General features: G+C 41.8%; 1 protein-coding gene across 1 annotated transcript; it reads left to right on the top strand.

The window, feature by feature from the left end:
• The first annotated feature begins 509 nt into the window (after positions 1-509).
• Cyp19a1 (cytochrome P450 family 19 subfamily A member 1) lies at positions 510-21,673 on the top strand. The gene is made up of 9 exons (XM_069995455.1): positions 510-654; positions 4,897-5,047; positions 11,349-11,503; positions 13,336-13,512; positions 14,206-14,320; positions 17,097-17,211; positions 18,520-18,682; positions 19,449-19,690; positions 20,762-21,673. Exons 1-9 carry the CDS (start codon positions 510-512, stop codon positions 21,008-21,010), a joined length of 1,512 nt encoding a protein of 503 aa, XP_069851556.1. The 3' UTR covers positions 21,011-21,673.
• Positions 21,674-22,342: the final 669 nt, after the last annotated feature.

Genomic DNA, 22,342 nt, shown 5'->3' on the forward strand with positions numbered 1-22,342 from the left:
CACACACACACACACACACACACACACACACACACACACACACACACACACACACACACACACACACACACACACACACACACACACACACACACACACACACACACACACACACACACGAATCCACCTCTGGAATGAGCTTCATTTTCTTATGTTTTGGTAAGAGACTTGGCTCTCAACTGGGAATGCACATCACTCTACCCACTCAAGGGCGAGATGATAAGGTTCTATCAGACCAAGCGTCAAAGAGAACCTGAAACTCTACCAAGGTCAGAAACTTCACGCCAAAAGATCACTCTGAAGCTTGCTTGTTTTGACTTGTAATGACAAATTTGTCTTGTCTAAGTGTTCAATCACATTATAAAACAATGTGCCGATCTTTCCAGTGCAGCATCCTTGGATACCACGGGAGGCCTCACGCCAACCTGTGAAGGGATTTGCTGACTTTTCTGCTGCTTTGATTTCCATAGACCTTTGGAAATTGCTGTCTGTGAGAACAAGACTGAAAGATGATTCTGGAAATGCTGAACCCAATGCAGTATAACGTCACCAGCATGGTGCCGGAAGTTGTACCTGTTGGGATCATGCCACTCCTGCTGCTCATAGGCCTCCTCCTGTTGATTTGGAATCATGACAATACATCCTCAATACCAGGTAACACCACTTGTTTATTTCTGTGTCTAAGGAGATCGCTTCCTTGAGCTTTTTGTCCACAACAGTAAAGAAATTGGATCTCTTGAAGACCATTGGTGTTGATAGTAAAGGAAGACTAAAGTGAAAAAAATTGTAACCCAACTCATTATCTGCATATATAAAATGAAGCCAACTTTTTAAAGTATCTGAGATAGGCTCTTCCATTCTACATGCCGTCTTGGTTAAAGGGACCTGGCAAAGGGTCCTTTAAACAAGCTTGAGATGAGGCAGAGTGGGACACAATTCTAAGGTGTCTTTTTTTAAGTTTTAAAAAAGTGGATTTGAATTCATTCCAACTTTCTTTGAAGATGGAACTGGAATGTCTCCTATCCTCCTTTATTTCTCCCTTCTCCCTCTCCCCTGTGCCTCATTCCACCCTCTCCCTTTCTCTTTCATTCCTCCATCTCACCCTTCCTTTTCTCTTATTGTCAGCATGGTGATGGCGGTAAAAGGCTGATTGGGATCTGGGTGCTAGGAGAAAGGGGGCCACTACTGTTTCCAGACATAATCTTCAACAAGGCTGTTACTCAATAAAAAGTAAAGAATGGTGCTTCACACCTTTAATCCTGGCTGAAAGCTTCAGATTCTGAAGATTTCAGATCTCACCTAGGATTATAGCGGCCATGGAGATTTATCTCCAGTTAGCTAGCAAAAAGCCAGAACTGCAGCCTTGAGTAAAAAAAGCCAAGTGAGAGCATCAAAGCCCTGGGTGCAAGCTCCAGTGCATGCATGCATGTGCATGTGCACCCATGCACCCATGAAAGCACACACAGGATATTAGAGAATAATGTAATTACCTAGATAATTCCAATGGAAAAATCTTATGAGTCCATCACCAGTTCTGAAATTATCATATGTCAGATAAATTCAGAATAATCAGATTTTTCTTTTCAGCATAAATTCCTCATGGTGGGCACTCATGTCCAATTCCATAATATCCACAAAGGCTTTGTTTCAAGAGCATAATTTTTATACACTTCTAAGTGTGGTGAGCCTCACTACAAGGTGATTGAGAATAGTTGGAGCAGGGGTGAGTATAAAATGCTGTGAGTGGATTTTTTTCAAAGTTTTCCAGATAATTTTCCTCACCTGATTTAGCCTGGCACTTTAGGTTTACTCTACTGTCCAAGTTAATGGAATGTTGAGTTCATGTGATTGTCTCCAGGGGAAGAAGGCTCAGAGCTTCGGGAAGATTTTAACTCCCCTTCCAATGCTCTGTTCTTCCCCATGGGGGGGCGGGGAGCGGGCGGCTCTTCAGTCAGGGTCAGTGAATGGTAAGAGCCAGGTGTTTGAGAAGGGGGATGATGCTTTTTCCTCCTTCTTGTCATAAACTTAAGTGCTACTGTCCAATTCACCTGTATTATCATAGCATCTACAGATAGTGAAAGGCCCGTATTGCCCATACAGCCAGTAAGCCCTATGTTCAAGCATATTTATTACAAGAATCTTCCAGGAGGTGGGAGCTTATCGTTAGATTCCTGAGCCATACCCTACAGTTTTTGAATCACACTGTCCAAGAATATGCATTTTAACACCCTGCCCCCATGCTTGCATGTCTATGCTGCATGCGCTGGTAGTATCCCTGTGGATCACTGAGTGAGAATGACAGCTTATGGAGGACCAGCCTGACCACCCTTGAAGTCCTAAACCAGGAGACAAGTTAGTACCTTATCTGTCTACCACTTCTGAACAAGAGTAGCATGCTGTCATATTCTGACAGATTTCACAGACAGAACAGGGGACTTCAGTCCTGTCTGTGGTATGTCCCCTCGGTTAATATTGTAAAAACCCAGGGGATTGCTCATGAGCAATCAGAGTTGAGAACTACAGAGGTGATGAGATCCACCACTTCATTTGACAAAAGAGAAACAAGACCCCAGCAGAGCAAGTAGCCAATAGCTCTTTCCTGTAATGCTAGCTACTCAGGAGACTGAGATCTGAGAATCCAAGAGCCTTCTCTCCAATTAACCAGCGAAAATTGGGAAGCAGACATGTGGCTCAAGTGGTAGAGTGCCTGCCATATGGCATTGAGTTTTATGAATTTATGAACGACCAGTTCTTCTGAGTTGTCTCCAGTATGGGACTATGAAGACAGTCTTGCTATGAGCATCTGTGTACACAGGTTTCTCTGGAGTGTATATTCAGTCATGGAATGCAATAGCTTTCTAATTAGGATGGTCGTTGTTGGCTCCAAAAAGGCTGCCTCTGCCCAAAAATGCACTGAAATATTTACTGCTCCTCTCTGGGTGTGAGAGGTTCCTGCAATTACTACATGCCTAGATAAGCATTCCCAAGTCTGAATAGAGAATAACCTAATGTGGTTACAACTTAAATGTTTCTCTAGATTTTTTTGTTTGCTTCTTTTCCTTCCACAGCATTCTTCCTTTCCAGCTGAGGTGGGAAGGATGGTGTAAGATTTTCATATAAATGAAAGGCATACATATATGTACATATTACACGGTTATAAATTATTTCATTGTTATTTTGCATATCCTTTCCTCTCCTACCATGGGAGCTCTTATACAGCCATTATATTTATCATGACATTTCCAGTCTCTACCTTGGTACCAATGCTTAAATCTAGTACAGATTCATTATGTATTAGCTGGATGAAGTAAGATAACACACAGTTGATCTGTAAGGACTTAAACTTTGATACTCATTTGAATAGAAAATTCAGTTTCTCAATCTAACCAAAGAGCTTACTGTATCTCTCAGTACGGCTGTCCCCTGTATTTTCTTATTTTTTATTTTGACAATATGCATATTGTGCAAAGCTTTTTTTGGGGAGGGGGAACTGGGGCTTGAACTCAGATCATCACACTCTGGGCACTGATCTGGAGCGCTAACAGTTGAGCCACTCTTCCATTCTGGTTGGTTAATTGGAGATAAGACTCTTGGATCTGTCTGCCCAGACCAGCTTCAAACTAAGATGCTCAGATCTCAGCATCCTGAATTGCTAGGATTACAGATATGAGATATGAGCCAACAGTACACACACACACACACACACACACACACACACACACACACACACACACACACACACACACACACACACACACACACACACACACACACACACACACACACACACACGTTTTATTTATCTTTTACCACCAAAATAAAATCAAGTTACCAAGCTGGGTATATAGTGGTACACACTTGTAATCTCAGTAATTGAAAGGCAGACACAAAAGCATCATGAGTTTAGGCTGGCCTGGGTTACATAATGAGTTCCAGGATAGCTTGAGCTACAGAGCTAGACTTAATTTTAAAAAACAAAACAAGGATGGGCTGGGAATGTGCTTAGTGGTAGAGACCTTGCCTGGCATTCAGGAAGCCCTAGGTTCGATTCCTCAGTACCACATAAACAGAAAATGCTGAAGTGGCACTGTAGCTCAAGTGGTAGGGTGCTAACCTTGAGCAAAAGAAGCTCAGGAACAGTGCCCAAGGCCTGAGTTCAAGCCCCAGAACTAACAAAAAAAATACAAAATCAAGCTACTAATTATGTTCTTTGGCATAAGCTACATTAAATTCCCCAGTTGTTCCTGGGATTCATGTTCCTGACATTATTTACCTAAGCAAGGATGTGCATGGCGTGGCTACTGCTCTTGTCTAAAACCACATCATGGGACCCAAGATCAAGTCTAGACACTGAGCAGACTAGTTGCTTATTTCCTCAATTCATGGCTTTTATTCTATGTCATGAGATTTAGCTTAAGGTTCTTTTCCTATACTGACTTCATTTTTGAAAGGAAATAAAAAACAGAAGTGATGCTCCTAGATAAGAAATCAGCATCTTTGCAGACTTCAGTTCTAATTAAACTATAACCTGCTTCTACTCTACCTGTTCCATCCACCAAGGCATTTGAATCAGAAGCTTTCTGATAAAACCAGGGAGCCAGATAGTTCTACCAGCTTGTCACTTGTTTCCATGCTTGAAATTCATTGATATTGCTTAACTTGGAAGAAATAAGTGCAGTTCCCCTATTCACTGAGACTGAATTGACCAAGACAAAAATGGAACCCCTGTGACATGGCTACTGATATATTTCATATTCTGGGAGGGGCAAAGAGCCTCGTGTTAGCTCCTTTGTGTTGTCTTGTTTCAAATCACTCTATAGACTTGATTCAGCTATAAAAGAACAAGTGTTTCTGATGTTGCTAAGTTGTTAACTGTGTTCTGATGACTCAATCTAGGTCCTGGCTACTGTTTGGGAATTGGGCCCCTTATTTCCCATGCCAGATTCCTGTGGATGGGAATTGGCAGTGCCTGTAACTACTACAACAAGATATATGGAGAATTCATGCGAGTCTGGATTAATGGAGAGGAAACCCTCATTATCAGCAAGTGAGTCTGTTATTTAATAGTCACTGACAACAGGGCTGGGAATGTGGATCAGTGAAGAGTATTCAAGGTTTAATTCCCAAGTTAAAAAAAAAACATAATAACAATAATAACTGGAGATAAACCTTTAAAATCAAGACTGGGGTTTTTCCTATTTTAAAAATAAATCTCATTTTGAAACCTTGATATCTTTAAATGGCTACGTTTTTCTTGCTGAAGTGTAGGTATGGAGTTCTCAGCTCTGAAGACAAACAGAATAACTGGTTTCCTTAAACCAAAGCTAGGGGTACACAGATAAATAACTCTAGAAAGTTGGGAAATTCCTCAAAACTTCTCTGAGCAGTGAGTATGGAAACTCTTAGAAAGTGCAGATGATCTAGTTTTTGATAATGCCTCTCTCTGAATTGCTTTTTATTTTTTTTTGGTCGGTAGTGGGGTCTGAACTCTGGGCCTGGGCGCTGTCCCTGAGCTCTTCCACTCAAGGCTAACACTCTACCACCTGAGCCACAATTCCACTTCCAGTTGTCAGGTGGTTAATTGGAGATAAAAGTCTCACAGAATTTCCTGCCCGGGCTGGCTTTGAACCATGATCCTCAGATCTCAGCCTCCTAAGTAGCTAGGATTACAGGCATGAGCCATTGGCACCTGGCCTTCCCTGAATTGTTTTATCTTTCATGATCTCCTGATATTGTGATTTTACCATAGATAAGTAAACATTAAAAATCCCCTTCTGGGGCTGGGAAGGTAGCTCAGTGGTAGAGCGCTTGCCTTGCATGCATGAGGCCCTGGGTTCGATCCCTCAGCACCACATAAGCAAAAAGAAAAAAGCTGGAAGTGGAGCTGTGGCTCAAGTGATAGAGCGCTAGCCTTGAGCTGAAGAGCTGAGGGACAGCGCCCAGGCCCAGAGTTCAGGCCCCACGACTGGACCCCCTCCCCCCGCAAAAAATCCCCTTCTAAAAACAACAACAAAAACAGGGACCACAGGTGTTTGACCAACAGTTTCCTAGTATGTTTCTCATGTTCTTCCTTGGCTTTTTCCACTCAGGACTAGTGCTCTACCACTTACACCACATCTTCACTTTTTGCTGGCTAATTGAAGATTCTCACAGACTTGTCTGCCCACATTGGCTCCAAATTGTAATCTTCAGTTCTCAGACTCTAGAGTGGCTAAAATTACAGGCATGAGCCACCAGCACCTGGCTCTTTCACTAGACTTCTAGCAAAGCTATCTGCCAACACTATCTCAGAAGTTTCTATACTCACAATTGAATATTTCACCAAATACTAGGGTATCCTCAAAGCCCTCCCCCCCCCTTTTTTTTGGTCAGTCATGGGGCTTGAACCCTGAGCCTGGGCACTGTCCCTTAAGCTCTTCAGCTCAAGGCTAGCACTCTACCACTTGAGCCACAGCACCACTTCCAGTTTTCTGAGTGGTTTATTGGAGAAAAGAATCTCATGGACTTTCTTGCCCAGGCTGGCTTTGAACTGTGGTCCTCGGATCTCAGCCTCTTGAGTAGCTAGGATTACAGGTATGAGCCACCAACGCCAAGCCAAAGCCCCCCTTTTTTGTGGTTTCGTTCCAGTACTTGGGCTTAGATTCAGTGCCTCCCGCTCTCTTAGCCTTTTCCCCTCAAAGCTGACACTCTACCGTTTGAGTCATACCTCCATCTCTGGCTTTTTGTTGGAAAGATGGAGGTAAAGAATCTCCCAAATTCGTCTGCCCAAGCTGGCTTTAAACCCAGACAGAATATACTTAGACATAAGATACCTAGGTCACCACATCAATTCCCCAGATGCCCAAGACAATTCCTGAGACAATTCCGTATAACAATGAAGGTAGCATCTGAGCGCTTCTGCCTGGCTTCATTAGGAAAGTGAACTTAGCACCTGCGACCAGCTCGGGCACTGATTCACACCGAATGGTGGACACGATATCCCCACCGTTGGCCCAGCTCTCCTAGTTCTTTTCTCGTGCTATCCTCCAGGCTTTTTACTTGTTGGAGTCTTTGTGTTCCCCTTAATTGCCTCAGAGCCACTCCATTTTGTTGTTAAAGGCTGAGCTCCTATCAGGAAGAGAATATGTTTGTCCCCATCTCTTTCCTTGCCTGCTCTTCAAGTCTCTTCCAGAATGAACCGTACCTCTTGAACAGACCCAGACCCCACTGGGCCTCGGGAAAGCTTTTGATTTTGATTTTAATAGTGGGCCAGATTTCTTTTTTCTTTTAAAAAGTTGGAATCTTTACTCATTTATGACTGTGTAGACATTGCAGTCCAACTTTCCTAACCAGCGCAATCAGTCCCAAAAGGGTAGGGAGAGGCTGCACAACTTGAGAAGAGGAAGTCAGGTGCAAATCTGCTGGCCTGCTAGGTGGACCATGCAGCAGCTTTGAGGCACTTTCTTTTTATCCTGAAGATAAGGATGCATAGCTCCCTATGGAGTTATGCTCTATGGAAGGGTCTATGCTATATGCTATGTGATATGTGTGTCCTCTGATATGCGTGCATTAGTTTTCCTTAGAAACATGAAAAAGATTGAATAATATCCATTAAGAGGAATTAGCGGTTCTCATGCTAACAAGGGCTATGTTTACATACCTGCTAGCTAGTGATTATGATTATTACTCAAGATTACTATACACATCTTTCTTTTTTTCCTTTTTTTTTTTGTGCTGGCACTGAGGCTGGAATCCCAATATCTTGAATTCTTGCTCACCTTCTCTCTTCCCCTCTCCAAACTGGTGTTAACCAATTGAGCCAGATCTCCATGCTGCAAGCTGTTGTAGCAACTATGACTCTTACTCTGTATGAGACAGAAAGCAGAGGAAGGGCATAGCTAGTTCACTCAAGTTTTACCGTAAAGAAGAAATAGATAATGGATGAATGGGATCAGAAGAACCATGCAGGCAAGAGATAATAGTAATAGAGGTGATAAGATGATGAGGTGAACTTCTGGTCACATTCTGAAGGCAAAGCTAACAGGACTTGACAGATTGGATGTTGGGTGTGAGAGAAGGAAGAGTTGTGATGTCTAGTTTTTGTTGTGAATGCCTAAAAGAATGAGGACATCATCACCTGAGCTAAGTAGGAACAGGGAGAAATGATCAAGAAATAATCAATGTCCAACTCCAGACATTGGATTTGACATACTTAGTGCATGGACATCTGGACATGTTGAATGGCCGAGGCGAACACTGAGCTGAGCACCCCCCCCAACTCCCAATATCAAATGTTCAAAACTGTCAGAGGAAACTAAGAAGGGACAGCCAGGGGAAAGCGAGGGGCATTAGTGGTCTGGAAGACAGGTAAAGAATAGTATCAGAGGGCTGGGAAGGTGGCTCAGTGGTAGAGCGCTTGCCTTGCATGCATGAGGCCCTGGGTTCAATTCCTCAGCACCACATAAGCAAAAAGAAAAAAGTGGAAGTGGCGCTGTGGCTCAAGTGGTAGAGCGCTAGCCTTGAGCTGAACAGCTGAGGGACAGTGCCCAGGCCCAGAGTTCAGGCCCCACAACCAGACCCCCCCCCCAAAAAAAAAGAATAATATCAGAGAGGAAGGAATTGTCAAATCCTTCTAATAGGCCAACTAAAATCAATGGGAGATTTGAGCATTACTTTCAAAGAAGTCATAGGTGGCCTCTCTGAAAAAAGTATTTTCAATGGAATGGTGGGAAGGAGGGGAGTGAATCTGAGTCAGCAAGTATAGACAATTCTTCCAACGAGTTTGTCATAGAGAGGCAGGAAATGGAACAACAGCCAGAGAGGAATGTGTGATCAGAAGGGCTCCATTTTTATGATATGAGCAATCACAGTAATGACTTCTTTCTGTGGTAGAGATGATTAACCATTGGGGGTGGGGGGGTGGGGGGGAGAAGAGAAGAAGAAATTGCTGAAGGGAGAGAAACGTGGTATGCTAGGTGGGATGTGAAGCAAAGACTGAATAGGGTTCTGGTTTTGGAGCTTATTGGGACTTCTTCCCTAGTTGATCCCATTTTCTCAGGAAAATAGTAAATAAAATCTTTAGCTGAAGCCTCACACCAGTGGCTCACGCCTATAATCCTAGCTACTCAGGAGGCTGAGATCTGAGGATTGCAGTTCAAAGCCAGCCCAGGCAAGAAAGTCTGTGAGACTCTTATCTCCAATAAACCACCAGGAAACCAGAAGTGGCGCTGTGGTTCAAGTAGTAAAGCACTCGCCTTGAGCTGAAGAGCTGAGGGACTGCACTCAGTCTCAGAGTTCAAGCCCCATGACTGACCAAAATTTTTCCAGCTTTTTTTCCCCCTGCTTATGTGGTGCTGAGGAATCGAATCCAGGCCTCATGCATGCAAGGCAAGCACTCTACCACTGAGCCACCTTTCCAGCCCCCTCCCAAAATCTTTAGCTGAGGATTTGAAGGGGAAGAGGATAATAGTCATCCAAAAAAGGGGGAGAGAGAAAGGGCCAAGGAAATGAAATAGAACTGCAGCTGCACCAAGGGCCACTGGAGTTTAACAGCGACCTCAACATGTATGTGTGTACACATTCACACACATGCACGTACATGTGTGTGTGCATGCATACATGCATACATGCATGAGTTCAGTGCAAAAACAAAGTAAGTTAAGAGTTGGACTTAGCCAGATTGAAATCTGATCACTTGGTTAGAACGGCTACAGTGGAAAGCCCTATGTTCTGATCTACAGAATTTAGGTTGGGTTAGTATTATGGGATAAAGCTGGACAAGGGAAAAGGTTACAGGCTGGACTGGACTTTATATTCCAACAAAAAACTACACATCAGCAAGTGCTTGAAATGTTTGTTGCCACCTACTGCATTCACTGTCACAGCCTTTCTCAAACTATTGATAACTAATCTGCCCATTGCTGTGAGTTAACTCAGAAAGTAGGTATAGCCTCCAAGTTTACACTTGGTTACATTTCATTCTGAATAGGCAGTGGTTTTGAATAAGACAGCCAGCATTGCTGCAGGACCCATTTGGTCTGTCTGATGGCCAAGAACAGTGTGAAATGGGTCCTAGCTCTCTCTCTCTCTCTCTCTCTCTCTCTCTCTCTCTCTCTCTCTCTCTCTCTCTCTCTCTCTCTCTCTCTCTAGCCTTTTCCCCCCTCTCTCTCACTTCTCTGCTTATTAAATCCAGCCTCACATTGATGAATGATCCTGGCTTAAGTCTTGGCCAGTCACACTTCTGCCTGATTCCTTTTGTCATGGCTGATGCTCGGATGAAAAATAACTAAGATGTTGGCACCCCCTACCGGACACATGGATTTAAAAACTTAACTCTAAATGAAGGGCATGTTTTATTCTTGTGATTTTTTATTCTCTCTTTTAAAAATTGATTAGCAATCTCTTCAAAGAAGTTGGTCAGTACGAACAGAAAAAATAGTTTTCTGCTTATTCATTAAGGACTGAACAATTTTTAAAGAAAACATCAACATCAAAAAAGGTAACACTATGCATCATGAATTTATACCACTGGGCACCATAGAAACTGTATTATCTAAAGGCTCCTGCTCAGACCTTATCATGGAACTCCTTGACCCTTGAGACTATAATGACAGAATATAGAGATGAGAAATAACTTCTCTTAATCATCTTAGTGGCCCTCCTCCAGCCAGCCCATGCAGGCCCAGTGTCCATAGCAGTCTGCTAAAGTTACCCCACCAGAGGCCTGAGGGATGAGTGATACTAGGCAGAAATGTTGGTTCCAAGCTAACAGCAAGAATTCAGTTAACCCAGTAGCTTCCAGTTCTGTGGCTCACTCTTGCAGACATGGCACTGTCTGGAGAAGAGCTGGGTGGTACCCACGAGTCCAGGAAGATCATGTTTGGAGGTTAGTTCAGGCAAAAAGCTAGTGAGATTCCCAACCTCAACAAACAAGGTGAGTATCTGGGGAGTGCATACCTGCAATTCCAGATGTGCAGGAGGTAGAGAAAGGTATTGGGTCTGAGGCTAGCCCCAGGCAAAAACTTCAGACCCTATCTAAAAAGTAACTGAAAGCATAAAAGGTTGACGGGGTGTGACTCAAGTGGCAGAGCACCTGCTTGGCAAGTAAGAGGTCCTGACATCAAACTACAAAAAGGGAGAAAGGAAGAAAGGGAGGCAGCGAGAGAGGGAAGGAGAGAAGGAGGGAGGGAAAGAAAAGGAAATAGGAATAAGAGAAGGAAACAAGGAGTCTGGAAAAGGGAGTCTTCAGGCTAGGGATTAACAGTGCATTTGGATCAACATGCATTTGCTAAGACAGCCACGGTGTGGTCAATGCATGACTCTGAATTTTCCCAATGGTGGACTAGCATTAAGGTCTGCTTTCATTTCAGGTCGTCAAGTATGTTCCATGTAATGAAGCACAACAACTATATCTCCCGATTCGGCAGCGAGCGAGGGTTGCAGTGCATTGGTATGCATGAGAAAGGCATCATATTCAATAATAATCCAGACATCTGGAAAGAAGTACGACCTTTCTTTATGAAAGGTAAGCAGGAACCTTTTTCTGGTCTAATAATGTGCTTTGTTTTACAATCATATTTTAAGTTCCACTACCTTACAGTTTAAAAATAGTAACAATGAGATGAAGTAGGATATTTTCATATCATGTATCAAACATCCACAGAAATATTAGGAGGTGAATACTGGTACCATCTGCATTTTACAGGTGAGAAAATTAGGCATAAGGAGGTATAATTATAATATCTTGGCCAAAGTTCTAGCATTTGTAAACAGTTGTCTCCAAAGCCTACATTTATAATACTCACAAATTCTCTGCTTCCTGTTGATGCATGAAGCAATTTCATGAACATGAAGAGATGAGTCTGTCATCATATGTCCACCATATGTTTAATTTAAACATGAACAAACAATGCATTTGCTGAATCCTTGGCTGACAGCTCAGATGTTTTAGGAGAAAACAATTTGCGACTGGAATCAGAGATGTTTAAGGTAGGGAAGGACTGTATATGCTGACCCCAGGGGTTGTGATTTTGGCCCAGGTGGTACAGTGGCGCTTACTTCCAGGCCTCGCTTGGACCTTGGACAACTCACCTCCATGCTTCAGCTCTCTTATTTGCAGAAGTTGATTGGTATTACAGAACCTATAGTCTTCTAGAACTATTGTTAAGAATAAACGAAAAAATGCTGAGATCCCACAAAGCCAGGTGCAATGGCTCAAGCCTATCATCTTAGCTACTTGGACTCACAGGTATGGGGATTTCTCCCAGATTAAGGCTAGCCTGGGCATAAAAGTATCACAGCCCGCATGATTTAATAGTTAGACACAGTGGTATATGCCTGTTATCCCAGATATTGATGGGCACAGTGGTACACAACTGATATCTCAATGACTCAGGGAAGCACAAGTAGGAAGATGGCAGCCCAGGCCATCCCCAAGATGAAACAGAGACTTGAACTTGAAAATAACCAATGTAAAAAAAAGCACTGGAGACCTGGCTAACAGCCACGCTGAATAATAAAGGACATAAAAAGTGAGATGACTCCTAAAGGCGTTTTAAACCAAGTGAAGACAAAGAGGGAGATGAGGCATTATGAGTTGAACTCTTATGCTGGGCCATCAGAAGCCTCTAGCTACTGCTCAGAGTCAGCTGCAGCACCAGGGGAGGGCAAAGGCAGTTCCCCCTCCCTGTTTCCATGCATTCATTCACTCACTCATTCCTGCCTTTGACAATCTGAACCAAGGGCTCCTATGTATTGCTAACTTGCATACAGTGCTAGTAAGTAGTGCTCAGTTCTCTGAAGGAGACTGCGAAGCAAATAAGGAATGGCTCAGTGGGCTATGGGTTCAGTAAAATAAATTCTGAAGTAATCTGGAGAGACTGAAATTAGGAGAAGGACACCTTTAGTGACTTGTAAGACTAGCATTATATAGTCACAGCCTATTGTTAAATAGGAAACAACTGAAGCCAAATAGTTCAAGACTAGTCTCACTAGCTCTAAAGCAATATCTTGCTACCTAACGAAACAAAATAAACACAACAAGGGATAAGCACGAAAAGAAATCATTCATCTGTTGACGGTGGCCATAAGCTCTTAAGTGTTTCCCTTACAATTACAAAAGTAATTTACCAGAGTATGTAGGAAAGCTTAAATCTGAAGTCTGTTTAAAGTAATATTCACTCATTCTTAACCAGAAAGGTAAGTACATGCTTGTAGAACAGAAAAGTAGAAAGTATCCATGTGATTACTGGATGCAAAGTAATGAACAAATAAGTTTCAGATATAAAAAGTGAAAATAGTTCTGATCATGGGCCCCTGGAGTTTGTGATGGCTGATGTTCTAATGTGTTCCACTCAGCTCTGACAGGCCCAGGCCTTGTGCGCATGGTGGCAGTTTGTACTGAATCCATCATTAGGCATCTGGAAAAGCTGGAAGAGGTCACCAACGACATGGGCTACATCGACGTGTTGAACCTCATGCGACGCATCATGCTGGACACCTCTAATGTACTCTTCTTGGGAATTCCCTTGGACGGTACTGAAACTCATCCTCGTGCCTCCCTTCTAACCCTTGGCTGAACAAGGGCAGCAGTAAAGTGAACAGATGCTGTTTCATAATATTGCTCAGTATTCCTGGGTTTTATTCTTCCATGTTCCTACCTTGTTTCAGCCCAGTACATGACTTATAACCTATAATTCCAGCTACTGGGAGGTAGACATGGTCAACTCTCTGGTTAACCAAATTCCGATACCAAGCAAAAATCAAAATAAGTTAGGCTCTGGTGACTCACACCTGTGATCGTAATTACTCAAAAGACTGATACCTGGAAGATCATGACTGAAAGACTATACTGCCAGGAAAATTCAAGAGATACCATCTCCATTAACTAGCAAAAAGCTGAGCTGGAGTTGTGCACACGCAGTGGAGCACCAGCTGAGCAAGCAAACAAAACAAATGAAAGCAAGAAGTCATTAATTCAAGCTCTCAGTGTGCGCCCACACAAGTATGCATGGCCACACAAGTGCATGTGCACACACACACACACACACACACACACACACACACACACACCAATGCCACTCAGCTTATGTAATGGCATTCACATGGCTAAATCACACCCTGAGGAAGAGATTGCTCAGGTTAGAACTCTATTGTATTTGGGGAATCTGTAGGGAATGTTCTCTGCTCAGAGCATTTTGTTCAACAACTCTTGTTTGTGTTTTCCAGAAAGTGACATCGTGAATAAAATCCAGGGTTATTTTAATGCATGGCAAGCTCTCCTTCTGAAACCCAACATCTTCTTTAAGATTTCTTGGCTGTACAGAAAGTATGAAAAGTCTGCGTAAGTAACCCAAGTTTGGGAGATTTACGAGTGCAATTGCACCATTTATTTTTTATGGCATCTTCACTGTTGTTGGCCTCTTTGGTATATTTTATGCTCTCCAAAGTCCACAGAGATCTGTTGATTAAGTTGCTGATGAAATATTTATAGCAATAGAGAGAGCTTCTTTAGGCCAGAACGAAGAATAAAATAAGCTTCTCAGCAAGGGACTGGGTATGTGGGCTGAGTTACATCTCTGTAACAAGGACAGCCAGTATACTTAGCTAAATCTTATAGTTAGCTAAATCTTATCATGAATATCTGAGAACTCTTTGCATATCTAGAAAAAATGCACACATAAAGTAAATTTATAGCTACGTTGCTTCTGGATGGATTTGACACAATTCAACTTGAAAAATTAGCAGGACTCAAAAAAAAACATTTTTTTATAATGAGTATAATGAACTTGAATAAAATATCTGATTTTTTTCAAGTCACATGTCTTTTGGAGTCTTGGCTTTATTTTGGTCTTGGACTAATGCAGTGGAAAACTGTAAAAAATGTCCAAATCGATGAGGTTTTATAGTGCAAGTAGCCAGACATTAAACACTGCCTGCTCTAGTTCACTGGGCTCATGGAAACTTACTGCAGTAGACTGCAGAACAATCTAATTTCTCCTAGGAATCTAGATAAGTTAGTGCAGCGACTTTCTCTAGTTAGTGCCCTAGTATGTGACTATACTCTTGTGTACTCAAGTAATAAAGACCTAGAGAAATCTTTGCATCTCTTCTCCCAGGCACTCAAAATAATACCAACACTTCTTAAAAACACATTTATGGGATGTACCTACCCCCACCTCTATTCAACTTTCTATTTTTGACTTTTTAAAATTCCAAATATTGTTTTCTACTTTTTATTTTAACACATTTAAGGTTTTTTGGCCACTTAATACCGTCAACAAATGTTTGGTATGATCTGGTAGCCTAGCCATTCTCTCGTGTGCGTGTATGTGCGTGCATGCATGCATGCGTACGTGTGTGTGTGTGTGTGTGTGTGTGTGTGTGAGAGAGAGAGAGAGAGAGACAGAGAGAGAGAGAGAGAGAGGGAAAGAGAGAGAGAGAGATGGGGGGCTTGAACTCTGGGCCTGGGTGCTGTCACTGAGCTCTTCAGTTCAAGGCTAGCACTCTACCACTTGAGCCACAGTGCCACTTACAGTTTTCTGGTGGTTAATTGGAGATAGGAGTCTCATGGACTTTCTTGCCTGGACTGGGGCCTGGGCCAGCTTTGAACTGTGATCTTCAGATCTCAGCCTCCTGAGTAGCTTGGATTACAGGCATGAGCCGCCAGTGCTCAGCTAGCCTAGCCATTCTTGTTCCACTGAAAAATGTGTTCACAATTCCAAATAACAGACTCTCAAAGGTACATGCTTAAAATATATGCTTATAAGTCACAGAACTCCCCTTACCTGTCATTGAACTCAATTCTCACAGATTTAAAGGGCATACATCACTTCAGATACATATATTTACTTATGTGGGGCCAACTTTTAACTTGAATAGGCAAGATTCGACCCGCATTCACAAGGCACTGATATGAAACCTCAGATTCTGGCTCAGGAAAGTAGTCTGTGCTCAGTCATGGCTCCAATTAGTCCTATGGAAGAACTCTTTATGAGTTCAGAGCCTAGAGGCATTCCACCAGCCAGCCTTCAAGCCATTTTAGGGCCCAGTGCTCAAAATATCAGCAATCTACTAGCAAGGGAAAATTCTAACCTGCCAATGGAATGTCAGACCTTTGTGTGCAAAATATTCTAAAGAATTATTTATTATATACAAGCCTGAAGAGTATCTCTCAAAAATGTTTTAAAATAGCCAAAGAAAACTTCTTAAAATAAGTGTGCTCAAAATTCTTTCTTTTACTTCTTTTGATGATACAGAGGGAACAGAGACCATTGATGTCAGCAGCTTCCACAGGGTATTTTAAGTCTGTAGGTGGCCATGTCAATCAGAATCTGGTAGATTCAGTGTATACTTAAACCTGTAATACACAATTTCATCCCCTGTGATAAAGGAACACACACATACACTTGAACATAAATGTATTTAAGAACTATGCTAAAATAGGAGAATAATATAGATCTCAAGGTCACCTTGCTTTTCCTCTAGTCTGATCTTCTCACTGCAAAAGTAATACTAGAACACAGAGAGGTAAAGTTACACTGGTTACCTAGGTTGCCTAGCCAGGCTCTAAGCCACACAGAAGAGAACAAACTGGGTTTGAGCTTCACCTTATGTCCAAGGGGCTTCGCCTACCATACAGACACAAATGCATGCATAAACTATGCAGCTAGACATCTTTCCAACCAATATTTACCTGGTGTTGTAGTGTGGCCAAGACCATAGTTTTGGTATTAAGAATAATAGTTATGTGAATTTACTGTGTAGAACAGGAATCACAAACTCAGTAGTTCTCAAGGCTAGCCAAATGAAGTGGCTATATGAAGACAGGAAATGGAGGTACATGCAGCATTTAGGTGTGGTACCCATTTTTTAATGCTGCATTATAAAATCACAGCTTTGATTTTTGCCACCAGAGTCTAAGAATCCTATCTAACACTAGGGCTTTAACTTCATGTATCATTATAATTTATGGGTATTTATATGTAATTTATGGGTATTTATTTACCGGTGATGTCAATTAAAGCAGAGGATCTTATTTAAACACACAGCAAACGAACTTATTTTGCTAGATGTCTAAATTGAATACAAGTACATTCTATTTTGACTTTTTTCCCCAGCAAGGACTTGAAAGATGCCATAGATCTTCTGGTAGAAGAAAAAAGACACCAGCTTTCCACAGCAGAGAAACTGGAAGACTGTATGGATTTTGCCACTGAGTTGATCCTTGCTGAGGTACTGACCTAGACTAGACATGTTTTCCACCTACCATATGTTCTGGATGTTTAGGCCTATGAAGATCTTCTTCCATACTTAAGCTTCAGATTTCTTCTGTTAACTATTTCCTCTAGCACACTAAAACAAAGAACCCACACATTAGACATTCTAGTAAGCCCTACCTCTCAGATGAAATCCCTTCTGTATCATAATACAAACTGTCAAAACAGAAAGTGGGACGGAGACCCAAGACACTACAAAATGTCATCCCTTGATATCCATCGGGGTTGGTTCCAGAATCCTTCCCAGATACATGAAAAGAGGCACAAATCCTTTCTGTAAAATTCAATCATATTTACATACGATCTACATATACCTTGCCACATACTTAAATCATCTCTAGGTTGTTTATAACATCTAATATAGGGTAAATGCTACATAAGTAGTCCCTACTCTGCATAATTTAAGGAATAATAACAACAATCAAGTCTGTACATTGTGAGTACAGATGTAATTTATTTTTTTCTAAACTACTTTATTGTTTTAAAGATGTCATACCGTGAGGTTATCTTTACATATATCAGGTCATAAGTACATTTTCTATTGCATAGTATCATCCATTCCCCTCATTCTCACTTATTCCCTCCCTCCCCTCTCCACCCACAGATTGCATAGTTCACTCTCCTTGATGGTCTGTGCAGCCAGTGTGCTCCCCTGCTGCACTTCATTACCCTTTTGTCTGATTCTGTGCCCTCCGCCCACCCTCCCCCAGATGTGCATGTGAATACACCTTATGTAAGGTAAAGAAGACAGCATACAGAATCATCCACAAATGAAAAAAGTGAATTATTAACAAAAAGTTCTTTGTTTCTATAACAGATGCAATTAAAAAAATTTTTTTTTGATACATGGAACCACTGGACACACAGGATCAATTGTAAATAGATAACTGGCTAAATTGTCCATATTTCCACTGAAGATTGTAATATAAAAGGTTCCAAATTGGTTACAGAGGTCACTAATTCATTCAGCTGAGTTTCTTGATTCTCTTTCTCATTGTCTTTGTAACTTTGTTTCTTTTGTGTGTCCCATGCTGTTGCTTAGCTGTTTCATTCAAGGTCCATGCTCTACCATTTAAGCCATACTTCCACTTCTGGCTTCTTGGTGGGTTAATTGGAGCTAAGAGTCTCACAGATTTTCCTGCCCATGTTAGCTTCAAACCACAATCTTCAGATGTCAATCTCCCGAGTGTTAAGATTACAGCTCCAGCTGTTTTTGAAACTTTAATTTACTTTTACAATTTACTCCTCTCTTGTAATTGTTCAGAAACGTGGAGAACTGACGAAAGAGAATGTGAACCAGTGTATACTGGAAATGCTCATCGCGGCACCTGATACCATGTCTGTCACTGTGTATTTCATGCTGTTTCTCATCACAAAGCACCCTCACGTTGAGGCGGAAATCATGAAAGAAATCCAGACTGTGATTGGTAAGAATTTATCAAACAAATTATAGAGCATTAAAAAAAAAACCCTCCTGTCTGAATGCCAACTTCTTATGTCCTAAGAAGATGATGACACAGAATCTTTTAGAATCCACTTGTAAAAATCTAAAGCAAGTAACCATGCACACTATATAACAGATTGAAAGGTTGTTTGTTCTACATTATTTAGGTATAAAAATAATATATGCTCATTGTAAAATTCAACTTGCAGAGAGATATGTAAAGCAGAATATAAGTCCCCCTTTCCACTCTCCTCGTACTCCCAAGGTGAAACTACTGTTAATTGTCTGCTATACATTTTTCAAGAAGCTTTTCCTTGTTTCTTTCTTCTCTGTGTGTTCCAGTACTGGGGGGTTTGAACTTGGGGCTTTAATATCTTGCTTGGCTCTTCTGCCTGAGGCTGGTGCTCTTCCACTTGAGCCACAAATCCCCTTTTGGCTTGTGCAGGTTAATTGGAGATAAAGAGTCTCTCAGTTTTTGTCTGCCCAAGTTAGCTTTGAACTTTGGCCATTCTTAGACCTTGGCCTCCTGAGTGGCTAGGGTTACAGGCATGAGCCACCAGTGCCTGGCTCATTTCTGAACTTTGATAAACACTATGGCTCAGATATGTTACATCAGATGGCTGGTGTGCAACAGAATTACAGACAGAATGTTTTTTCGGCCAGTAGGAAATTGTTCTGTAGGAGTCTTGATGCTTACCATATATTGAAACTAATATTACCTTCCCTGTCCTTTCAATCTGTCTCCATAGGTGAAAGAGACATAAAGATTGATGACATACAAAAGTTAAAAGTTGTGGAAAACTTCATCTATGAGAGCCTGCGCTATCAGCCCGTGGTGGACTTGGTCATGCGGAGAGCCTTAGAAGATGATGTGATTGATGGCTACCCAGTGAAAAAGGGAACCAACATTATCTTGAATATTGGAAGGATGCATAAACTGGAGTACTTCCCCAAGCCGAATGAATTTACTCTTGAAAACTTTCAGAAGAATGTAAGAGTCCTTCTTTAAAGCCAAGTTGCTATCCTTGATGATGTTGTCTATTCCAGTTCTGTGTGATTGTACCACACATTTCCTTCCTTTTACTTGTCCCCCTCTGCCACCCCTTCAGGAGTCCAGGTGTCTCAGAGGCTAGAACATGCCTTCCATATTCACCTTCAGCAAAGATTCTGAGTCTCCATCTCTGGGAAACAGCTAAATGGTTGCCACACCATAGGTCAAAATGTGAAAACTTCCCAGGCTTTTAATTTGGCTAATTTTTGTTAAACCCCTCAAATCTACCTTTCTATTTCAACTTGGCACCTTGGCACCTTCTAATTTGAGCTTCAGAACCAACTAAGCAAAGGAAAACCATTTCTATTTTAGAGAAATCAAATGAGACCAAAGGATGTAATTTTCACAGTTCTCTAAAGAGAACTCCATAATCAAAGGAGATTTAGATTTTTCTTTTTCTATGATGTGTAGAAATGCTTCCTTTATGTCAAAACAATATTTGTCTTCTCTTCCTTCCTCCTTTCCTTTGTGACTTAAAATGCTGGAGTAAAAGCTGGGTGCCGGTGGCTCATGCCTGTAATCCTAGCTACTCAGGAGGCTGAGATCTGAGGATCGCGGTTCAAAGCCAGCCCGGGCAGGAAAGACCATGAGACTCTTATCTCCAATAAACCACTAGAAAACCGGAAGTGGCGCTGTAGCTCAAGTGGTAGAGTGCTAGCCTTGAGCTGAAGAGCTGAGGAACAGCGCCCGGGCCCAGAGTTCAAGCCCATGACCGACAAAAAAAAAAAAAATGCTGGAGTAAGATTGTGGCTACTTTACAGAGCTAGATTTATCTCCTAACATTACCTATGGTAAGGTGATTTGCATTGCTCTACCTCATTTACCAGGCAAGAGTGGAGACTGCCTGAGGTTTGATCTGTATCATAAGAGGTAGTTCACAGTGAATGAGAAAAGGGTTCGTTTAGTCACAATATGACTGAGACCCCAAACAGTGTTTTCACTGACCAGCTCTTTAGATGGATCTGAGACTGTCCTGTATGACTCTGGCTAATGGTTTGATCATTTCCACAGGTTCCTTACAGGTATTTTCAGCCCTTTGGCTTTGGGCCCCGTAGCTGTGCAGGAAAGTACATTGCTATGGTAATGATGAAAGTCATCCTTGTCACACTTCTAAGACGATTCCACGTGGAAACACTGAAAGGTCGGTGTTTGGAAAACATGCAGAAGAAAAACGATTTGTCTTTGCACCCAGATGAGACAAGCGATATGCTAGAAATGATCTTCATTCCAAGAAACCCAGCCAAATGTCCCAAGCACTAAAGCAGATTGGTCAGCACCTCCTCTAGATCACATGGAAAGCATCACCCTCGGCAGATACAATCAACCTCAGCGAACCTATAACATACCTCCTAAAGGATGTCAAGAAGGTGGGAACCACTGGACATGCACCCCTTGACCAAGCCAGAGAACAAGGATTCAAGTAAAAGAGTTTGTGGTCAGTAGACAAATTACTTCCCTAAAGGACCACTTCCACAAGGAAAGAACAGAGCATCAGCAAAACCCAAGTCTCATTTCCCACCACAGGTTCTCTCCAAGGCCCCAGGACATCTTCCTGTCTGGGTCAGCACCACTCAAACGGATTAGAAAGGCCAAGGCCAATGTCTCAACTACCTGGGACTAAATACATGCTAATGTAAATATGTGAGTTAGTCCTATTTGTGGTTTTGGTGGGAGTGGATCAGTGACTTGCTAGAAAAACAGTCGCACATCCAACATTGACTTTTTCCCAAGTTATGCCAGTTACCTCTTATGTATCCAACTGAGACCTGTCTGCAGCAAAAGTTAAACCAGAGGTTCCCCTTCCTAGTCTCTCAATTCACACCTCAGACATATACCTCACCTAGAGTAGGTATAGATTCAGTTAATAAACACATACTGATATAATTCGCTGAGTTAGCAAATAATTAGGACTCTGTATGTAGTATGGGGGGTAAATCACATGGTAAAAACCTAATTCAAATAAAAATCCTTTTTGCACATTTGCATTATTGCTTAGCTCCATTTCTGTGGCTAACTGAAAGATGATTTTAAATAGTAACAGACCTTTCATCATGGACAGAAGTCTTCATTCTAAATCCATATCTAGACCTTTAGCCCAGGGGTTCTACCTCCTAAGGAGTACCTCTCACACCCTATTATCCTTCTATCTTGACATTGTCTCCCTCTATTTCTTTCTATGACCCAAAAGTCAAGGGCTTTGAAAGTACATGGTCAGGGTAGAGCTCTACAAGTCATTATTTTCCTTTCCTACCTCAGACTTAATAGTTACATTTGGAGTTTAACAGTTATCTAGCTCATCGAATCACTGCACAGTTATAGATAAAATTTATCCATGTATCACAAGATTTAGTTTTTAGGAGGAGTCAAATTGTTAGTTTTCCAAACATTACTTTGTGTACCTACTAAATACCACTTAAAAACTGAAAACGCAGACTCCTTTACAAGTATCTCAACAACCATCACATCCCATTTGAACATTCTTTTCATCCAACAAAGCAACAAAGCAACTAGATCCTAGTTTCCTCTACAAATCCCTTCTTCCAGTCAACTCCGTCAAGATCAGCTCTGAGTAGAAACTCTTGCTCAGAGAAC

This window comes from Dipodomys merriami, unplaced genomic scaffold, assembly GCF_024711535.1.
Source record: "Dipodomys merriami isolate MVZ:Mamm:240054 unplaced genomic scaffold, mDipMer1.0.p SCAF_48, whole genome shotgun sequence".
NCBI lineage: Eukaryota > Metazoa > Chordata > Mammalia > Rodentia > Heteromyidae > Dipodomys > Dipodomys merriami.